General features: G+C 40.6%; 1 protein-coding gene across 1 annotated transcript; it reads left to right on the top strand.

Annotated features, from left to right (window-relative positions):
- Positions 1-945: 945 nt before the first annotated feature.
- Positions 946-22,906, top strand: LOC124149074. The gene is made up of 8 exons (XM_048389520.1): positions 946-1,456; positions 8,166-8,240; positions 15,204-15,264; positions 15,501-15,551; positions 17,808-17,992; positions 18,534-18,738; positions 19,237-19,348; positions 20,278-22,906. The coding sequence occupies exons 1-8, from the start codon at positions 1,253-1,255 to the stop codon at positions 20,519-20,521; spliced, it is 1,137 nt and encodes a 378-aa protein (XP_048245477.1). The 5' UTR covers positions 946-1,252; the 3' UTR covers positions 20,522-22,906.
- Positions 22,907-23,378: the final 472 nt, after the last annotated feature.

Here is a 23,378-nt window from a genome sequence, read left to right as displayed (position 1 = left end):
AAACACCCGATTTTTTCATTATATTTTGGGACTGAGGTTATATATATTTCAATACATTAGAGCTGTGTAAAAGAACCTATTGCGTAAGTAATTTAATGTCCGACAATATGCCTTACATTTAATAACCAAAATATATAAAAATATTATACCTGAAAGATCAGTATGTGATGTTTTGTTTTTTAACTTGCACTATACATATTACCTAAAATAGCTGAACTTATTATTTCCATTCAGCTCTGATTGTCTTAGGACACCGTTACTAACATGAAGAAAAGTATGTTCCTGAAAGTATTACATGAAACTGTATCTCAATGAAGTATATAAGTTACATACTGGCACTGTAAATTTAATATCAAGTTCCAATTGGGAGTAAATATGGTTTAACGCCGTTTTCATGAATATTCCACCAATATCACGACGGGAAAACCAGAAATGGACTTCACACATTACACCCATGTGGGGAATCGAACCCTGGTCTTCGACGAGACGAGCGAACGCTTGAACCACTAACCTACCGAGCGTCCTCCCCCTCACCCCCCCCCCCCCCCCCCCCCCCCCAAAAAAAGAAGACAAAATAATTGTTTTTGTACGTAATTGGACACAAATAATGAGGACAAAATAATGGAGACCTGGTTTTATACAGTAGCATGTTTAAGAGTCAGTATAGAAGGAGTGCAACGGATCTATCCATTCCACCGTTGCATGCAGCAAACCACAAGTGTCCTCAAGCTTGGATTTTAAACGCAATGAGGCCCATAGCTTTTAATGACCTTACAGGTCGTAGCTATAGGAGCGCCCCTTAGATGATCCACGTGATTATTCCACAAATACCCATAATCCTTTGTTGCTCCGAACCGGCTTAAGGATTTGCCAGATTGTAGCATTATTGTTTATAATGTGTCTATGATTGTGAAGTACGGAGGCTCCGTGGGCTGCGTTACGGCTGAGAGGCGACGGCTTACTGAGTACTCACACCGAACCAGATCTATTAACACGATCTGATCTCCATACTCGGGATCGAACCATAAATCGCCCTGCTTGGGAGCTCTCAGTCGCTCGTGGCAACGGGTTAAGATCTACCCGGTAGCGGGGCACTGCCGACACTCTAGTCTCAACTACCGTTAGGACATAGCGGGGAATAGGATAGCGTAGCGGGTTTGCGCTTTCTAAAATGTGACATCACAAATTGCAGTTAAAAGTTTCTTATTCAGAAGCCTTGGATCACTTTCTCCGTCCTGTGAGATTTTTAAAGATGGCGGAGCTCGATGTCGCTAAGTTTCCTGCCGGAAACTGGATCGCGCATCAATTACGACTTGTGAATGATGACAGCAAGAAGTTGTTTCCTTCCACGGCAGGGTCTAAGAGGTCATACAGAAAATATGATTCTCTTTATATGGTGGACTTCGAGGACTTCCCGGACGGTGCGCTGACCACTCGTATGATGGACAAACTCAATGTAGGTATTTTGCTGCGGTGGGGTCAAATCGCATTTTGGCCTTTATACTTCAAGATACAGGGGATACGTATATTTTGATTTGATCATACTCTGTTAACAAAAGTTTTAAAAAGTGTATCTACAAACACGTAAATATTATGAATAATGTAAGGCTGTATAGCTAGTAAATTTATATGATGTGTCGAAGCTTTTTAGCATACCGTAATTAACTGAAGTTAGACCAAGTTATTGAAATATTGAAAAAAGAAGACCACTCATGAAAATATCTCATTTCCCCCGTCACTCGATGAGAGAAACATGATATTTCACTCGACACATGGAACATCCCCTATAATCCACCTTCTTTGCTAAAACCGAATAGCAGCCATTTCGCTAAGTCCGGCCTTTTCCACTTCGTTATAGTCGCAATTTCGTTCATCCGATTTCGCCTTAGCCGTTCTTCGCTAAGTCCGGGTTCGTTTTAACTGAAAAATTGCTCTATCCCACTTTGTTGTATACTGAGCTTGTTCATAACCTGAAGAATCTACATAGTATTACTGAATAGACAAAACATGAACCAACATATCTAAGGTGTGGAATTCGTTGTTGGCGAGCTTATAAAAGGGTGTGAATGACAGTTATGGGTTAATGATATATCCTACTGATATATAAACCAGTTTGTCTGTAATTGTATGTAATAGGGATATATGATATACGTTTCGATAATCCTGGATATGTTTAAAATCATGACAAATAAGCATGCGATCTCTCTATCAGCACAGACACACAAGCAATGGCGTGTGACTATCATTTCAGAGAGTCACGTGATAGGCGGTATTATGGAAATTTACACGTTATTGCTCAATATGGCTGAATAAACATCATAACACTTGATTATTTACAGACCGCCGTCATATAGCTGGAATATTGCTGAGTGCGGCGTTAGACAACAAACAAACAAAATATAAACGTCTTCAAATACTGTAATAAATATCTACAAGCCTTAAGGGTGGCGCTGTGGTATCTAGTGATTAAAGCGTTTGCTGGTACAAGGGCACAATGTGTGAAGCCCATTTCTGGTGTCACCCGTCGTGGTGTTTCTGGAATAGTGCTAATAGCGGCGTAAAACCGTACTCACTCTCTGATATTGATGAATAAGTACATACGCTAACGTGTAAGTATGTCACATGGATAGTTGTACTGTTTCTAATTAAAACGCAACACCTTTAACACCGATGTTAACAATTTTAAATGTTATGAGGCGGGTTTAAAAAAAATGTATATATATACATCTTCATACATAATTAAATTCTCAAAACGTAAAAAAATATTGGTGAAAATATTCTTGTACCTTTTTCGTAAAATGTTCAATAAATTTTCACCTTATACGAGAATGCAATTATCATCGAAGAACTCGATTTATTATGATTTCAACCACTTAATTAACAATGTGATAGGGCCATAATATTCGGGCCAAAGAACCTATTTATAATAATACAATTCTCAGTCAATGGCAACAGTTTTTTTTATTTCAAAGGACGAGTTAAGATAAGAGACCGTTTTAGTCAATGAAAATGTCAGTTAAGGATTTACACTTCCACATTTTTGTAATTCTGACATGATTGGAAAAGGGAATAATTATTCGAAATTTAAGGGAAACTCTTATCATGAGTAAAGATAATTTTTGACCGCATGTTTGTACTGTTTCTTCATAAACCTATCACCGTTAGATTCCAAACAACCTCGGCTTACCTAGATGGGTAGTAAATCAGTAACTAGCTCAGAGTCCAAACCTAGGTTTTGAAATAGGTCACTTCTAAACCTGCTTTGGGGGTTTACAAATTTGTCCTTTGATATGAATATAATCTTTATTTGTGATTGGTTAAAAGTCTTAATTATTTACGTGAAAATTCCATGGCGTGAATCGAACCTGCAACCTCCATATTATGTTTAGTTTTTCCACTGAGCCATCGGGGCAGGTGATGAAGGACTGTTCAATTTTCCATGTCATGACTTCAGTTGTGTTCATGATGCATGTGTTGGTGGTTACGCTCGGTAGTTTAGTGGTTAAAGCGTTCGCGCGTCACGCCGAAGGCCCGTGTTCGATTCCGCACATGGGTACAATGTGTGAAGCCCATTTCTGGTGTCGCCCGTCGTGATATTGCTGGAATATTGCTAAAAGCGGCGTAAAACCATACTCACTCACTCACTCACTCACTCACTCACTCAAGTCTGGGACAAAGACTTGCTCATATTCACAAATTAGAAACAAACGCTTCCCGAAAACGCTCAAATCAGCCGTTTTGTCACATTTAGCTTTACCAGTTCGTTAGGTCGTGTTAAAAATCACGCCAACTCCCTGATAACTGTGATACCAATTTCTTCATGTTTTCCTCGCTTCTTAAACACCGCAGATCTCACGGGCCTCAAAAGGGGCCCTAGTGAAAGCAGATGGTCATAAAGCAGGTTTTTTTCTTTCTCAAATGTGGTAATTTGGAAACCATCACAGTAAACTATGGTTATAACGAACTTAAAGGGACCACTAATTTTAGTTCGTTATAACCGTAGTTGTAAAACCACGATGTATATTGATATGCTACCTTTTTATCCTGTCATTCCAACTTTGATATAGCAATAGTGCATACACAGTGGGTATTTCGTGAAGGGGCTTTGGGCCCTATCTCACATTCTCAGGGATCGAACTCAGTAAGTCGACGCTTGATGAAAACCTACAATCCAGCAATTAGCAATGTGCCGTGCTTTGCAGGGCACGCTGTTCACAACATTACACAGCGTGGCTTGCCAAGTGTGTGGGGGACAAAGATTAGTGTGATAATGTCTGTGGTATATCTGCTGATCACTGTAAGAGCTGAAGGCAGACATGCAAGATGAGACGTGGAGTCAACGGTCTGCTTGGTGCCAACTATAGACACTGGACGTAGATTATTATGTGTGTGTAGCTAATGGTAGGGCAGTAGGGAAATACAGACAGGGGGATGCATACACACACACGCACGCACGCACACACATACACACACACATACGCATACGTACGCACGCACGCATGCACTCACGCACGCAGGGGATAAAGGTGAAGGTAGACACATGCAGAGTTGCGTCCCTTGGGCACGCCAGAAACCTATGATTGTAGGTTCGAATTCCAGTTCTGCTCGATTATGTTTCTAGGTTTGTCAGCACCATACCCGTGCTCGTGGGTTTCACCGAAGTGATAAACGTCTGAGACCTGCATCACTTCGGGCTTTCCTCACACATTAAGCTGACACACCGCGATGTAACTGGAATACTGTTAAAAGCGCGTTAAACCCAACTCACTCACTCACTCATAAGGATAATACCTGTACAGTGGTGCACAATGGGTGCATTGCAAACTATTTTAAGACACTGATGCACATGTGGTTTTATGCGAGTGAGTCACGGGTGGAGATATGTGATTAATGAGCACCCTCATGTATCGTCTATGAGTCGCACGCAAGGTAATTGATTTGATGGGGGTTTTATGCCTTGAGTAGATACCCGCTGACATTTCAGTTCAAATCTGATCAATCTAGCGCGGTTAGGTAATGATTAGATAACGGGATAGTTGTAGACATATATAGGGGATTTTATGGCAGCCTGATCACGAACAGGTACATACGCAAGACGTCCGTATGAGACACACTAGTAACATAATATATATAGTATGAGCCTCTTCGTGTGGAGAGTGAGTTGGGTTTAACATTGCTTTGAACATTGTTCAAGTTATATCACGACATGTCACTTAACTGTGGCATTAAAGCCCGAAGTGATGCAGGTCTCAGACGTTTACCACTTCGGTGAAACCCATGAGCACGGGTATGGTGCTGACAAACCCAGAAACATATAATCAGATCGAAATTGAGGTTCGAACATATGTTTCTGGCACATCTAAGGGACGCAACTCTGCACAGTGTTGCAGAACCTTAGACAATTTGACTGCTCCTATGGTATATAATCAATTGCAGCCATACAAAGCGTCTCTGATCTAAACTGATATAACCGCTGGAATTCAAGGTCTCTTAAATTTCTGCTTGGTATCTTTATAAATACATACTACAGTTTACGTTCAAACAAAAGATAAGAACTCTTTGAATAAATTAACAAACATGTACATGTGTACTTCCCTTTGACTTACCTTTAGAAAGGATTACATATAGAGCATTCGTGTATATCCGGGTTAGAATAGATCTTCAGCAACCAATGCTTGTCTTAAGAGGCGACTAACGGGATCGGGTGGTAAGGTTCGCCGATTTGGTGGATGCATGTCATCGTATCCCAATTATGTGGATCGATGCTCGTGATGTCAATCACTTGATTTCTGGTCTAGAATCGATTATTTACAGACCGTTCTCATATAGCTGGAATATTGCTGAGTGCGGCGCTAAACAACAAACAAACAAACAAACAACAGGACATCATTACTATATTTAGAAAGCATGTCGCTGGTTCACTCAAAACAAATATTTTTATAGGCATAAGCCATGAAGCATAGTCCTTCTGTAAAAACATATTTGAATCCAATTTGCTGTGAGTATGGGGTTTATTTTATGTTTTTTTTACTGTTTAAGAAAAAAGAGGGGGTAGAAGCATGAGTAAAATATGAATGAAAGGGCGACAGGTGAAGGTGGTGAGGGCAAATTGGGTTAACGTGTTCAAGATTATGCGTGTGTGTGTGTGTGTGTGTGTGTGTGTGTGTGTGTGTGTGTGTGTGCGTGCGTGCGTGCATGTGCGTGTGCGTGTGCGTGTGCGTGTGCGTGTGCGTGTGACTTGTACTAGTCCGGATAAACTGTCATACAGACCCTGAAACAAATATATCCAATACAGCCTTTGCAAGTCCAGAATATCTGGCAAGTCTAGTATCTGAAAATAAAGGAAGGTCTCTTGGCTATTTTGTATTTATTTATATTTTATGACCATAATTTTACAACTGTTTTTTTCTGTAAATTATGTTCATTTCAGAGACTAGATGTTAGTCTGTAGCCCGGACTTATGCCGATTTTATAGTGCTAGCCCACTCAGATATCATGCCACAGTTTAACAGGCATACCCTATTCAGACACAGTGTAGTGACACCGAGACGGGCCGCACAGGCCTTGTTTTTTTTTACCATTATGCCGAGCGCCAGGCAGGGTAACAATAAGTACGCGTTGCCGGGGCCAGTGGAACTCCCGACCTTCCCCTCTCCGGGCAGACGCTTTACCACTAGACCACAGAGGCGGTCTGACTGTGTGAACGATTCCTTATGGATAAAAGATTGTGGTGGTGTTGAATTGGATGAATTTGTCTGTGATATTTCGTGCGTTTTTATATAAATATCAAGCCGTGTGTGTATTCACAAAATGTTTGTATTCCTCAACCATTAGTCACCGCCTCCGTGGTCTAGTGGTAGAGCGTCCGCCCGGAGAGATGGTACTTGTTGTTACCTTGTCTGGCGCTCGGCATAAAGGGCTTAAACAAGGACTGGTCGTCTCGGAGTCAGTATACTGTGTCTGAGTCTGGTATTCGTGTTAAACTGCGGCATGGTATCTCAGTGAGCTAGTACTAAAAATCGGCATTAGGCCGGACTAGTACAAGCAGACACACACACACACACACGCACGGACGCACGCACGCACGCTCGTCGCTATATAAGTGCAATAATCTTGGTCGCGATGGTGAACCCAAATTCACCTCACCTCACCTCAACCGTCAGTTTGAGCCATTGGCTGAAGCGCACGTAAATATAACTTATGTGGTACAAAGCTTCACAATTTCTCTCTGTTTTCACGGCTTCACAGATAGAGGGTGAGTCAATGACTTAGCTTTGATCAACAGTTAAGTTCAATCACGGTGTGTCAGTATTCACTAAAGAGATATTACTATTCATTATTTTATTTTGTATTAAGATATAGGGCTAACTGCAAGGGTTTTTTTTCCATATCACATTTGAACAAGTCTAGACATATTAATGAGCTGTAGGAACAAGGACCGGGCATCTTGTATTGACCAGGTATAACAGTAAACTGAAGTTCATAAAGTCCGGGCTTATTAGAGGAAATACAGTACGCTTTATGCTGTCAGCTGTATATTGCTGTTTGAGTAGTTGGTTTTATGCGACCGTCAAGGTCATCTTGTTCCTAATAATTCCACAAGAACATCTGTATATTGCCGGGCATATCAACGACTTTAATAGACAATTTGTCTGTCCGGTTGTCAAAAACCCTTCAATTTCCGGGGTTAGCCTTTCACAATTTCAGTTTTGTGCTTGAAGTCCTGAGAAAAAGACAAATTTGTTCAATTTCGTATCAAAATAATATGATAAATTGGAATGGGCGGATGCTAGTATTGTTGTTTTTCGAAAAAGATACGAACTAAATAATCTCAAATCAAAATCCCTTGACCGCCATGAAAAATTTGAAACATTAACCCCAGGATTCAATGAAATGGTTTATTACGTATAAAGTCCAGAAGTATTTGGTATTTTCCCTTTAAACCACAATATGCCCCTTCTTATCATACTGTGTCGCTTTAAATTCCTTAGCCATGGTGTCATCAAGTCTAAATGTACACGATAATGTCATTAATGTCAAGTACCTTAATGGTTCTCAACTAAATACTATAACCGAAAAATCACGGACTGCTACAACAAAGGACGCCAAGGTGCTCATCCAACGCTCTACTGCCCCGCATAGCCTCGTTCTGGTGTTTGTTTCAGCTGGAAGAGATCCAAAAGAAACGGGAGACGATAGCTGACGTGTTGTTCAACTCGAACTCTAGGGACCCGGGGCACGTAAGTAGAATGTTTTATTACTGTCTGGCTTTAATAATACTTACCTTCAGTTGGCAGGGTAGCCTAGTGGTTATTGCGTTAGCCCGTGACGCCGAAAGGATGGGTTTAATTCCCCAGGTACAATGTGTGAAGCCATTTATTGTGTACCTCGACGTGCTATTGCTGGAATAATGCTAAATTCTGTGTAAAACTATGTTCACTCACTTTCTCGTATGGTGGATTGGACACTCTACCATGACATTGAAATATAATCTAATTTAATTGGTTCATGGGCGATATCCACATGTGACCACACCACTGCACGGAATACGCGCGCAAGAAAATGAAAAACCCAGTTTAGTCGTGGTAGAATGGAGTTAAACCTATATTCATTCCTAATATTAATCGAATTGATTTTCATGTGGGTACTTCAAAGATGTCTGCCTCCTCATTTGAAAGAGTGTGTCAGTGAGTGAGTTGGGTTAACGCCTCTTTGAACAGTATTCCAATTACATCACGGCGTGTCAGCTTATTCTTTTGTTTGTTTGCTGTTTAACGCAGCACTCAGCAATATTCCAGCTATATGACGACGATCTTTAAATAATCGAGTCTGGATTGACATCTTGAGCATCGATCCACACAATTGGGATACGAAGACGTGCATCAACCAAGTCAGCGAGCATGACCACCCGATTACGCTAGTCGCCTCTTACGACAAGCAAAGTCGCCTCTTACGACAAGCAAAGTCGCCTCTTACGACAAGCATAGTCGCCTCTTACGACAAGCAAAGTCGCCTCTTACGACAAGCATAGTCGCCTCTTACGAAAAGCATAGTCGCCTCTTACGACAAGCAAAGTTGCCTCTTACGACAAGCAAAGTCGCCTCTTACGACAAGCATAGTCGCCTCTTACGACAAGCAAAGTCGCCTCTTACGACAAGCATAGTCGCCTCTTACGACAAGCAAAATCGCCTCTTACGACAAGCAAAGTCGCCTCTTACGACAAGCATAGTCGCCTCTTACGACAAGCATAGTTGCCTCTTACGACAAGCATAGTCGCCTCTTACGACAAGCATAGTTGCCTCTTACGACAAGCAAAGTCGCCTCTTACGACAAGCAAAGTCGCCTCTTACGACAAGCAAAGTCGCCTCTTACGACAAGCATAGTTGCCTCTTACGACAAGCATAGTCGCCTCTTACGACAAGCAAAGTCGCCTCTTACGACAAGCATAGTCGCCTCTTACGACAAGCATAGTCGCCTCTTACGACAAGCATAGTCGCCTCTTACGACAAGCATAGTTGCCTCTTACTACAAGCAAAGTCGCCTCTTACGACAAGCATAGTTGCCTCTTACGACAAGCATAGTCGCCTCTTACGACAAGCATAGTTGCCTCTTACGACAAGCATAGTTGCCTCTTACGACAAGCATAGTCGCCTCTTACGACAAGCATAGTTGCCTCTTACGACAAGCAAAGTTGCCTCTTACGACAAGCATAGTCGCCTCTTACGACAAGCATAGTTGCCTCTTACGACAAGCATAGTCGCCTCTTACGACAAGCATAGTTGCCTCTTACGACAAGCATAGTCGCCTCTTACGACAAGCATAGTTGCCTCTTACGACAAGCATAGTCGCCTCTTACGACAAGCATAGTCGCCTCTTACGACAAGCATGTGTTGCTGAAGGATCCCGGATCCTCACGGGTTGTCAGCTTCATCTGGAAAGCCCGAATTGATGCAATTTCAAAAAGAAAACGTGTATGTCTTGAAGCATTGACATCAATCTAACAAAGTTCAAATCCCCCATGACGTCCTAATGACTACCCATCCTCGATTATCCACTGTAGTATGTCTCCATGTTTTTATAATGATACCCTGGGCTCCTTTGCTATCGTTGCTTTGTGAGTGAGTGAGTAAGTGAGTTTTACGCCGCCTTTAGCAATATTCCAGCAATATCACGACAGAGGACACCAGAAATGGGCTTCACACATTGTACCCATGTTGGGAATCGAACCCGGGTCTTCGGCGCGACGAGCGAACGCTTTAACCACTAGGTTACCCCACCGCCACTGCTTCGTTTTGGAAGTGACGTCACTCTCTCCATCTCGCTTACCAGTTACCTCCTACAGAATTTGTGTCGCGGATGGGTTTGAAATTATCATTTACCGTGTATCGTTACAAATATTTTCATTCAGTGGTTTGCCTGATCCAGACTCGATCATTTACTTTAAGTCGTGATATTGCTAAATTAATTCTTACTTGCTGTGTTTAACAACATTCACTCACTGACTCACTGAACGAACCATTAGCTGTGACATATATTAGATTCACCATTACTAGAAAAGTAAAAAAGTAATTAATCGAAACGATTATTATTAAATAACAATAGTACTGATGATGATGATGATGATGATGGTAAACCTGGATACTTTTACATTCGTTATTTAAGAAAACCTTTAATCCTTATTACATTGTGTATATATACCATAACGTATCTTTAAAAAAAACCACACAAGCTGCACTAATGCTTGTGAAACTGGAACACTCTATGTTGTAGCGTCTAGTAGGACAATTGATTTGAATGTCATAACTGGGATTAATTTTTCAATGATAAACTCATTCCATATAACACCCCCCTGAACTATTGATGTCTCAATGCTATGTTTGACTGGAGATCGTGTTTTTTTCGTAGACCCAGATTAATATAACCCCCATTGACAATGCACACAGCAAATCAAAAATCGTTTTTGTTTATTCGACGGGGTTGTGTTACCTGCCCGATATGTCAAGGCTAGTCCAACAACTTACCCCGCTATACAACCCGCTCCCGTAAATTGTGTCCTTGTTAAGTCATTGTCTCTTTTTCTTACAAATACTTTTCCACTAGATACAATACTTAATAATACATATTCTCCTAAATAAAATACCATGACAATCAAATACAAATAATTTCGCTTTATAACGAGACAATAATCAACCCTTCAGAACGTAATTGTTTTCATATTACGCGCCTGCGCAAAGCATCTTGGTAACGCAATTATTACAAAGCAGACGACAGAAGTGGAAACTGGTTAGATTGACGCACACATCTGACATATTTCTTAAAACTTTGAAGAAAACATCGTTTGTAATCTGAAAGAAGCTATCAAACCCAAAGGTATGTGATTATCATGTTAGGATTAACATACATGTACATTAGACAGGTTTCGGTCAATGCAAATATATAGCTAATTTGCTGGTGTTGGGTTACAAATATACGTGAATCCATGTTGCTGGCCTCTAGCCTAGACAAGACAGGTCACTGAAATAATGTTAGGTTTCACGTTGTGATGTCTTTACTTGACGAATTCATCTTAAAATAAATACATAGGTATCCTTATGATTAAATAGGGTTAGAAACTAGCGTTCGAGCGTTTGAGACAATATTTCTGATACTGCGTTTTGGATCTTCGTAATCTGTATATATAGATAGATGAATTAAAACGATAGGGAATGTTTTTAGAATTAACAAATTGGAATATATGTTTTGTGAACCTTAGAAAGTTGTATATTTTTAATAGCTTTAAGTTACATGTAGAAGCTGTCGTATCAAAACTACCCAACAAAATTAAGTATATACTTGAAAATTCACATTTATTCTGCTCGTTACTGTGTACTGTGAAATTGCGACCATCCTGTTACTTGAGACACCGTATGTATCACCTGTTGTGAGATAGGCCTACTCATTGATTTGATATCAACTCCATCACCATCGGGGGGCACGGGTCGCCAGTCGTCTAAGGCGCCGCGATTCGCTGTGCAGAGTTGCGTCCCTTGGGCGCACCAGAAACCTATGATTGTGGGTTCGAATCCCGGTTCGCCCCGATTATGTTTCTAGGTTTGTCTGCACCATACCCGTGCTCGTGGGTTTCACCGAAGTGGTAAACGTCTGAGACCTGAATCACATCGGGCTTTCCTCCCACACTAAGCTGACACGCCGTGAATACTGTTAAAAGCGTCGTTAAACCCAACTCACTCACTCCATCACCATCGAATAACCATTGCTTGTTTGTTTCATGTTTAGCCACCATCAAACGTGGGTGTATACTTTCCGTCGCCCGGCAGCTTATGAAGGCAGGGTTCACTTATGGAGTCCAACTTCCTTTTTGAATTCTTTCACTGTGAGACCCGTGAAGATCCGGGGTAGAGTAGGTCTTCAACAACCCATGCCTGCCGTAAAAGACGACTATGCTTATCGTAAGATATTAAGAGGCGGCTAACGGGATCGGGTGGTCAGGCTCGCTGACTCAGTTGATGCCTGTCATCGTATCCCAATTGCGTTGATCGATGCTCATGATATCAACCACTGGTTTGTCTGGTTATTTACAGGCCGCCGTCAACAATCATTGTGACGTTTCAGTTCAGGTGCGAGTACGTTTTCCAACAACTGGGGATAACAAGGGTATACAGCTAGCTTTACATATAAACAGACCAACACATAGCTAAGTTCTCATATGTTCATAGATATGGCAATTTTCGACAATATCTTGTATATTTGTGGAACATACATTAATCTGTTGAAGATAACTGTAGCTCTTGTTTAGTGTTTCGATAGTTTCTGTCTATTAGTTCAGGGCATAACTAAAGCTCGCGAGATAGACATGAGTGTGAGCCTTGATGCCCCGAACTAGCATTTCTTAACAAACAGAGGTGTCCCAGGTTAGGGTTTGAATTAGGCTTACCTTGATTGTTATGTTTAATTAAAAGGGAGATATTCTTAGTGCCTGTATCGTATTTTTTACTATTATATTTACCAAGTTAAAATTTTGAGGGTAAACGTGGAAAGAATATACTCTACGTTTATAACGAACACACGAACTTACGGATATAACGAACTTATGCTGTATATATGCATATAACGAACTACGGTTATAACGATCTAAAATTAGTTATCCCTTAGAGTTCGTTATAACCATAGTATTCTGTAATTGATTTATATGATTAATGTACTGTTACTATTCATTTGGATGGTGTATAGTTACACTTATTGCTATATATTTTTTATAGCCTCCAAGGAGCTAATCAATATAATGTTAACAGGTAGGGTGATGATTATGGAAATGGAATAACACACAACATCTAGTCATGTTTATGGACACACAACAAACTTTGTATCTAGTCTACCTCAGAGCAGGGTACTAGGGTACGTTAATCGTCTTAATCTGTCCATTGGACATCAACAATTCCCTGTCACTCCCCAGCTTGAGATATTGATCCGCAGTGGTTGTTCCAAGTTATGGCAATGTCAAGAGCTTGTTAAACAGTCCTCCGCTCACCCATGATAACCCCGCACCAGAGTTGAACACGGGAGTACTCCTTGCAGCGTACCTGTAAACACCTCCCGGACAGGGAGCTTAGGCAGCTCGACATGATTTTAGTTACGGGCCATTAAAGCCTCGCCGTCCTAATTTATTGTATACCAGGTGAAATAGAAAGGTACCCGTATGTGAAAAACGGTACTACCTGCAAATGTTAGGTAAAACAAATGTGAGTGGTCCGTGCCTTTTTCGTTCATTTGACTTTATTTTTTTCACTGAGCGGGCATTCATTTGAAGAGATAATTTTTAAAAAAAACACAACCACCGACCATATTGTTTGGAAAACAAATCCATTAAACCAGGTAATTTAAAAAAGAGAGACAGCACAACATGTCCGTGCAAAGACGGATTTACGTTTTCTTTAATGACGTGATCAATATAAGCTATCTGCCCATCTGGCAATCACGTACAATCACCTAGATCATGTAATAGCGAACTTGGGCCTCTATGTTTCTAACTACACGGGGCGGTCGGGTAGGTTAGTGGTTAAAGCGTTCGCTCGTCACGCCGAAGACCCGGGTTCGATTCCCGACATGGGTACAATGTGTGAAGCCCATTTCTGGTGTCCCCGCCGTGATATTGCAGGAATATTGCTAAAAGCGGTGTAAATCCGTACTCACCCACTCTAACTACACGACACTATATATTCACTCAAAGGGGTAAAACGCCGAAAAACAACATCCAATGAAAGAGCAGATGCTACGACGCATACTAAGCATCCATGGCAAACTGCCAAGTAGTTAAGGTATAATTTAGGACAAGTGGAAATTTGACATTTTGAGGGTTTTGTTATATGTTATCATTATAAGGACTGTTGGACTAAAATGTTTCTAAGTTTCTATTGCTGAGCAATAGTGCGGATGCGCCGTTAAGCAATATTCACTCAGTATGACCAAGACGCAATCTTTGCCCACCTGGTTGTAGGGAGTTATGTCCCTTATCTGCATCGCCCAGCACGTGTACGAAATATACAACACTCATACAATCTTCACTGACAGGTTAATCCTCCGTGTTTCAGTGGCATATAATTTGTACGTATACTGTTAGCGGTGAACGAGTGAACGATATTTTAGCATTTGAACACATTGGTGTGTACACGGCGCACACAGAGGAGAAGTAATCCCACGAACAATACGTCTTTGTTACCACTAAGTGTACCGTACACGTAGACGAGGGGGGTTAAAGGGGCCAGTATACTAACAATATTTATAAAAGATCATTGGCCACGGCTTGGACTGTTCCATATTTCGAGATAGAAGGATTCAGTTACAGTTATTTATCAGAGTATTCTAGTAACAGTAAAACCAACACAATATATATTACGCACACGGACAGAAAAGAACGTTTTTTTGGCTCACAGTTATATGCGAAAACAAACTTTCGCGACTTTACACCATCGGAGTGACGCACGGTTATAGATGGACTTCTAAGCGGAATATAAGTCTTTTGATCCCACTCCGAGAAAAGTCGCCATACCGTTTTTACAACTTTTTACAAACTCTTTTCACAAAAAAAATTCTGTATATGTCTGATTGTCACTAATAAATCCTCCTCCTATAGTTGTTATTTGTAATGATGTAATTCATGATGTGAATTAAGGAAGTGTATAAATAACCATGATATATCGTTTTAGATGTTTGGAAATTGGACGATACCAGAGAGAATACTGGACAAGGAGAGTTCCAAAGGAAGGCGTAAGTATGATGATAACTGTGCATGAGTAGATGGCAATCTGTTCCAGAAACCATGGAACGCCTGTAAATGTAAATCTTGTCCCTGATCACATTTCACTGGATGTGATTCAGAACAAATCAGGCCAAATGAAATCAGTCTTGTAGTAAATCCATGTTGAGATTGATGAAACGTGCTGAATAATAGTTGTTACAGTTTTTTTAGGTTTAGGTTTCAAGGTCACGTTTGCTTTTTTCAGGTAACATTCTGAAGGTCACAAAGCCGGTAGATGACAACTCACCAGCGACACGTAAGACGTGGAGATTTCTATAGTTCAGATATCTGCATCGGGTGGTCACATTCAGTGATCTTGTGACCTGGGCTCCGTTCCGCAAAACGATAGTAGGGCTAAGAAGATCGTAACTCCCATACTTTAACATAAACTTAATTCAATGGTAGTGCTAAGATCCCATACTTTAACATAAACCTAATTCAATGATAGTGCTAAGATCCCATACTTTGACATAAACTTAATTCAATGGTAGTGCTAGGATCCCATACTTTAACATAAACTTAATTCAATGGTAGTGCTAAGATCCCATACTTAAACATAAACTTAATTCAATGGTAGTGCTAGGATCCCATACTTTAACATAAACTTAATTCAATGGAAGTGCTGAGATCCCATACTTTAACATAAACTTAATTCAATGGTAGTGCTAAGATCCCATACTTTAACATAAACTTAATTCAATGGTAGTGCTAAGATCCCATACTTTAACATAAACTTAATTCAATGGTAGTGCTAAGATCCCATACTTTAACATAGACTTAATTCAATGGTAGTGCTAAGATCCCATACTTTAACATAAACTTAATTCAATGGTAGTGCTAAGATCCCATACTTTAACATAAACTTAATTCAATGGTAGTGCTAAGATCCCATACTTTAACATAAACTTAATTCAATGGTAGTGCTAAGATCCCATACTTTAACATAAACTTAATTCAATGGTAGTGCTAAGATCCCATACTTTAACATAAACTTAATTCAATGGTAGTGCTAAGATCCCATACTTTAACATAAACTTAATTCAATGGTAGTGCTAAGATCCCATACTTTAACATAACTTAATTCAATGGTAGTGCTAAGATCCCATACTTTAACATAGACTTAATTCAATGGTAGTGCTAAGATCCCATACTTTAACATAAACTTAATTCAATGGTAGTGCTAAGATCCCATACTTTAACATAAACTTAATTCAATGGTAGTGCTAAGATCCCATACTTTAACATAAACTTAATTCAATGGTAGTGCTAAGATCCCATACTTTAACATAAACTTAATTCAATGGTAGTGCTAAGATCCCATACTTTAACATAAACTTAATTCAAGGGTAGTGCTAAGATCCCATACTTTAACATAAACTTAATTCAATGGTAGTGCTAAGATCCCATACTTTAACATAAACTTAATTCAATGGTAGTGCTAAGATCCCATACTTTAACATAAACTTAATTCAATGGTAGTGCTAAGATCCCATACTTTAACATTAACTTTATTCAATCGTAGTGCTAAGATCACTTTATGGAACGCGGGCCTGGCTGATTGTGTGTCATTGTACCGATTGACCGTTGCCAACGCTTTGAGGCCAGGGTGTGTCCAGTCCAGGCTTGGTTATATACAGGTTGGCGTATTTCAGCTTGAGTCCTGCTGACTGCGATATCACCCCACATCCACTATGACGTCGCCAGAGCAGTTTACAACGTTATAAACCTGTCCTATAGCTCCAACCAACCTCCATAGTGTTCATGGATTCAATAGGACTAGAACCGACTTTCATTTGGACACTTTTCCCTGATCTATATGCATGAGCATTAATTAATCACCACCTGATTCAAAATCTAATTCCGAAAAATAATGGAACCCTAACTTGTCAGCATGTTGTATAAATGTACCCGCAGGTGCATCACGCAACCTGAATGAACTAACACAGGTTCTGCACCAGGAACGGCAGAGGATCCCGATGTTGAACATCAGTAGTATGAGGAGATGCCTCGCAAGTGTCATCAGTGAGGGGGTGGATACTCTAGAAACGGACTGCAGAGTCAGTGGTGATTCCTAGGTTGACAATAATCGTTTTGCACTGCATAATGTGACAGTCGTGGTGTGGACTGGGGTTACTTTTCAGCGTTGTTGAAATTAACGTGTTTAGACTTTTTCGCATAACGCCAATAAATCGGTACCGATTGCTAGTGTCAGCTTCGTTAATTGTGTAGTGGTAGTGCTAGGCGTCCTGTTTGTCAGTTTCCAACAGTTTTATTTTTTAAATGTTGGACATATCCGAAAAGGTGGGTGGTGCTTAACTGATGCTTATGAGTATACATACCTGACAGCAATGATACTGTAATGATATAATGCACTGTAATGATACATACACACTGGAGGTTGAGAACTCCATGTTGAACAACCTTGGGGATAAGATTGGTCAGTCCTATTTTATCCACCTTGCCCTGTCGCATACCAACAGCGTTTGTAGCGTTAACACCGCCGTTATTGCAGTTCCAGTCATAAGGAAAAAGACCCCAGGTGCCCGCCATCCTTCCCCAGCTCGGAGCTCACACCTTCCCAAGATGTCGTCCAGGTCCGCCCGGCCACCCACCAAGCCTGTAGCCAAGTCCCTGCCGTGTACGCCTATCCCGAGAGCCAAGTCGGTCGGCGCACATGACCGCGACAGACTGAAGGAGGTAGGCCGAGTTTGTACAATCACTTGAAGGTACTTCTCTCCTACGCTAAACGTCGTGATATCATATTTTGCTGGTCACTTGAGGTGGTGCAGTCCTCTGGGCTGTGCAGAATTGCCTCCTCTAGGCGTGCAAGAGCCCAGTTCTCCTGGATTCGAAGTCCAGATTTGCCTTGAATAGACTCCCTGGTCCCTCCTCGTGGGTTTCACCAAGACCTGGAGTTTTCTCCCTTGATAAGCTGAGGCACCATAATATCGCTAAAATACTGTTCCAGTAGTGTTAAACCTAACTCACTTTTTTCTAGTATCGATGATGGTGATGGTGTTGGCGGTGGTGGTGGGGATAATTATGATGATGGCGGTAACAGCATAGTGCTTGGATCGCCTAAACCTCTTTATTCTGGTGTTAAATCAAATGAACTCTTTCTTTGTTTTGAAGCTTCAGACACGATTTATCGATCAAGCAAAGAACCTTTGATTGTGCTTTGATCATCTAAAGAACCCTACACATAACGACAATCATAAGTGGAATGCGACTGTTCCAGGAACTGTGCGGCTCCTTGAGGCCCGGGGCTGTCGGCCTGGCCGAGGACTGGATGAAGGACGCCCCTCACCTGGAGCGCGAGGTTATAAAGAAGATCCTGCGCATGCAGGAGAAGCGGTCGCACCTGGATCAAGCCATGAGGAGGACACTCCTACCGGACGCACGCCAGGCCGTGGAGAAATGGCTGGATCGGGCCACTGAAAGCGGTAGGTTCCTCTTTGACTTACTGACCACTTTATTCTCCAGCGGCTGCCTAATTATGGATGTGTATATGATGAAATTGATACAAAAATTCGATTTGGATGTTACAACTGTTTATAGGTATAGACAAAGAATAAATGTTAAGCTCCCCCTCTATATTTCAATGACTGGTCGTACGGACGTTCGCATTGAAACCTTGATGACATAACCTAGGAAAAACGAGTGTAGTTTGCAAGAAGTCACCTCTAATAATAAGAAAACATAAAAAGTTTATCCTGTTTTGATATTTTTATCGTGATTCCAACAGAAACTCAGGGGCACTGCAAAAACAGTAGCCACAACAACTATGGAGGTGCAGAGTCAGGAACACAATTCTACATCATGACTGGTGATGAAAAATGTCATTTTAAGTCCAAAAAATTACATTCACTCTCTTGCTCTCGTTTCTCTTCATCCGGGAGCAGAAATTCTGCACATCGTGTACGGAATAATGTCTATTTCAGAACGCCAAGTTGCACTCAAATTCTTCACGTCTCTTGCCGGAACTAAACTCATGGGGGTGACAGCTGACGAACAAAGGTCAAGGTTCCAGCAGGTCATCAGTACGCTGCAGAGGTAAGGATAATGTTCTACACTTAGCTTTGCCTGTTTGTTCTACATGGTGTCATGTTCATATATGAACATCAGTTCAGTTCAAATCAGTAAATTATGTTTTGTGAAATTATCTGACTTCGAAATAGTATATGATAAAAGTGTAGTCTCGGGGAAAGAAATAGTTTCTCCGAGTTGATGATATAGAACTACTCGGAATATGTCTAAACAATTAATACGAACACTATCATACAAACACGATGTCTCATACCTCCAGTGTACACAGTGCTTCCAAGTATTCTCCAAACTACCATGTGCTTGGTAGAGTAATTAATCTACCAATCGATATCATGTATGGACAAACGGGAACAGGCAAATGTGGAAGAAAAGGGGAAATCTGGTATTCTATCGTGGTACGATTACTACAACAATATTAGATGATATAGAAAATATCATTTACACAGCAGTGGCAGTGTGTTTAGTGAGTGAGTGAGTATGGTTTTACGCCGCTTCTAGCAGTATTCCAGCAATATCACGGCGGGGGTCACCAGAAATGGGCTTCACACATTGTACCCATGTCGGGAATCGAACCCGGGTCTTCGGCGTGACGAGCGAACGCTTTAACCACTAGGCTACCCGACCGCCCCCAGTGTGTTTAGCATTAACTTGATTCCTTGATGACGTAACTCTATTGTTGTAGCAGTTGATTCTGGGCCAGTACTTCACTGGTTATTCCGAACATAATTTAAACAGTCAAGTAAAACTGACGCAACCATGGGTCATTATGCAAAATCATAGAGAAATTATATACCAACCATAACATGGTTTAAGTCGGAAATATCACCGGACCGGTTGATTCTGGAGGCAGTTTTATGTGTAACGATGACTGACGATGTGGTAAAGCTGGACTAATGTTGAGTATACCGATACACAGTATTCACGCTCTGTTGCAGGAACAAGGGACGTGGCACCCCCCGTCCCTCTGACCGACCCACAGATTCCAGTCAGGACAACTCCCGCCTGCAGTTCGTCAAGTTGCTGGACCCGGAAACACGCTCACGGCGCTGGCAACAAACCACGTGGCACCATCTCCCAGAATACCGGGACAAGGACCGCGTGAACAACTGGAGCTCGCACTACATCCGCCCCCACGCCGCTGTCCCCCGACACTTCGTCATCCACCCTGACTGGGGCTGAACCCGGGGGGCAGAACTCACCCAACTTGCTTCAGCCAAACCGAAGCCAGTGATTTACAAAACAGTAATGGAATTTTAATCTGGGTAATTAAACATTAAATATCAACTTCGGGCCAAGTTATATGATGCAAAAAAGTCTCTTTATTCTTACATTATAGTTAAAAAAAGTCTGTTTCTCTTCACATATATATTTCCATTCGATGTCTAGATTTTAATTTTATTGACGTTATTTAAATATTCTGGGATTGTATGAAGAAAAATACAAGTTCTAGTTTTGTTGTAAAAATAAAAATGGAAAGACACCACAGTCACGAAGAAATTTGGTTCCAGTCCTATTGTGAACCTAGGTGTTTTATGGGTCCTTGGGCTAGATCCATGTAATTGCATGTTTCATATATTTGAATGTTGAAAAAGTGCTGAAAAGTGACAGGCAGTTCTGTAAAATACATTGTAGTAGATAATTTTAGTCGAAGTAACAACAGCAGTCTTTTATATTACGGAGATCTCACTGATTTGTAACATTTAAATGTTTGTACATATACATCCAGTATTATTGAGTTTAATCAACTTCAGGTTGAAAAGTCTCTGCACTTCATTTGTTATAGCTAGTGTGTCTTCATACTCTAAATATTCGGATATTTCGGAACATAGATTATGACATATATTGTATTGACTAGAATGGAACAAAGGATAAGGCAAAAGAAGAAGGTTGAATTCTCTTAGAAAAAGAATGTGTCGAGATGAAAAGTATTTCCCTATTGTTTGTCTCCTATGCAAGTTGTTTATTACAATCTAATCAAAAATGCGTAAAATGCAAAGTTAATTTTCTTCAAAATATATATCAGTGTAATCGAACCAAGCCTTTGCAAACTTGAGACTTCATGTTGCCTTTCTATATATACGATCCATGGTAAATATATAATTCAAACCTTGCCCGAGTGCGAAGCCAGCACAGCCGGAAGCGCTCGTTAAATCTCTTTAAATATCAGTAATCGTTTCGGCAATTACGTGCGTGGGTAGAACCTCCACCAAAGGTTCAGTAATTAGTATTACTACTTGGTAGATATCTACCGACAACGGCACTGATCGATTCCTCTCGGCATTGGCCCACTTATAATTCTTGTATATATTTTCTGTTCGGGAAGACAGATAAACTTGAATGTCTGCACGATGGAATGTTTCGTTTAGATGTACAAGAATGCTTCCTTGCCGAGTGGTTGACATGTGCACCGTTACAACCTGCAGTACTCAGCAGTATTAATACCAAGTATTGACCCCTTCTGTGATATTTGGAATGCATACATCAGTCGATGTGAGTGTACCACTATTTATTTTATCTATCACCCTTTTTATGTATACCGACACAAAAAAATAAGCATAAGCGAAACTGAATATTCTTTTCAGGAATTTTAGAATAATTCTGCCTTATAGACGTGTTTCTTTTGATGTTTAAGTTAGACTCGCACTAAGACAACCATAAGTCTTATAAATAGGGAGTATGATCTCGTTAATTTGTCTATCGGGGATGCTTTTTTGTGTATGTCGTTGTTGGTGACAGGTGAACGTTCTGTAGAACACCCTATCTGTTAATAGTCCTGTTTTTTAAGCATGCACAATAAATATCCAGAACTGTTCTTGATTGAAAGTTTCATAACCTCGTACATATCACAAATACGAATATTTAGGTACGTACAATACAAACTGAAATTATTGTTCGAGTATACAATAAATAGAGTGTAAAATGAATACACTACTCATAGGGAAATCATATATGTCATTCTGTTTAGATATACATGTGACATATTGTGGGAATATTCTGGTTTTCTTGAACAATGCACAACCACGACAAAATTACATTGTCCTTGTGATTGAGAGGTTATATATCAATTGTAAACATTATTGCCATATTCTCAACACTCTACGCAATGTACAAACAGAAGATCAGTTGATGAGAAGTGAAGCTGTCAGAACCTCTATATAGCTTAAATGACTGTGTGAAGCTGTAATTTCCGATATCATGCACCAGGACGGGACACTATATAATTATACATGCGGGAATCCTGGTTATCCAGTCAGTTGGGTTATATGTATTATCCGGGTTAGGTTTTCCGGGCTTACACGGTTCCTTCTGTGGATTTTTTCCTATATTCTACGATCAACTCCAAGATGGTTTGTGTAGTCCCTGCACCGGCCGTGCAATGGTGTTTGCTGTGCTATATAGCCACTGGGTGTGTGTTCTGATATTAGTGATAGCATCGTGACAAACATCTGTGTAGCAATGATTAAATGTTTCATGAAACTTTTTGTTCATTCGTTGATACATATTACTAATTTATTTTTGAAACATCGTAGTTTGTTGCTTGCAATAAAATCAAATTAACAGTCATTGATTGTTTATATTACTTTTTTTGCACGCATGTGCTCATAAAGTTGGCGAATCAGGTGTATTTGCCGCTTGCAGACATGACCAGCATGTGTCCCTTCAATCTCTTCTACCATATAGATTATTCCGTGTCATTTAATGCTATATTACACACACAGTGTTGCGTTGTATGTTCAATATGGTGGCCTCGTTTGAGGATAACAAGGTCTCTGTGCAGAGTTCCGTCCCCTTGACTGTGCTAGGATCCGCTTGTAGAGGGTTCGAATACCAGATTCAGCCCGATAAAGAACTAGCACCAGCAACACTTAATGCGTGCTATCTAAAGGTATAATTAATGTTTGGGTCTTCTCCTAATACGCTGAAACTTTGTACTTCCAAGTCTACATTTGCAGATAATATCTGGACGTGATCTCGATATAGGACCATTCCGGGTGATAATATATGTTTATCTAGATATACGACCAATCCGGGTGAT

Source organism: Haliotis rufescens, unplaced genomic scaffold, assembly GCF_023055435.1.
Source record: "Haliotis rufescens isolate VD_foot unplaced genomic scaffold, xgHalRufe1.0.p SCAF_8, whole genome shotgun sequence".
NCBI lineage: Eukaryota > Metazoa > Mollusca > Gastropoda > Lepetellida > Haliotidae > Haliotis > Haliotis rufescens.
This window is presented reverse-complemented; position numbering and strand designations above follow the sequence as displayed.

Bases quoted from the DNA above. Each gene is read 5' to 3' on its own strand.
- LOC124149074 (XM_048389520.1), top strand. From the start codon at position 1,253: ATGGCGGAGCTCGATGTCGCTAAGTTTCCTGCCGGAAACTGGATCGCG. The intron at 15,265-15,500 runs GTAAGTATGATG...TGCTTTTTTCAG, and splicing joins GGAGAGTTCCAAAGGAAGGC to GTAACATTCTGAAGGTCACA. The intron at 15,552-17,807 runs GTAAGACGTGGA...CCGTTATTGCAG, and splicing joins TGACAACTCACCAGCGACAC to TTCCAGTCATAAGGAAAAAG.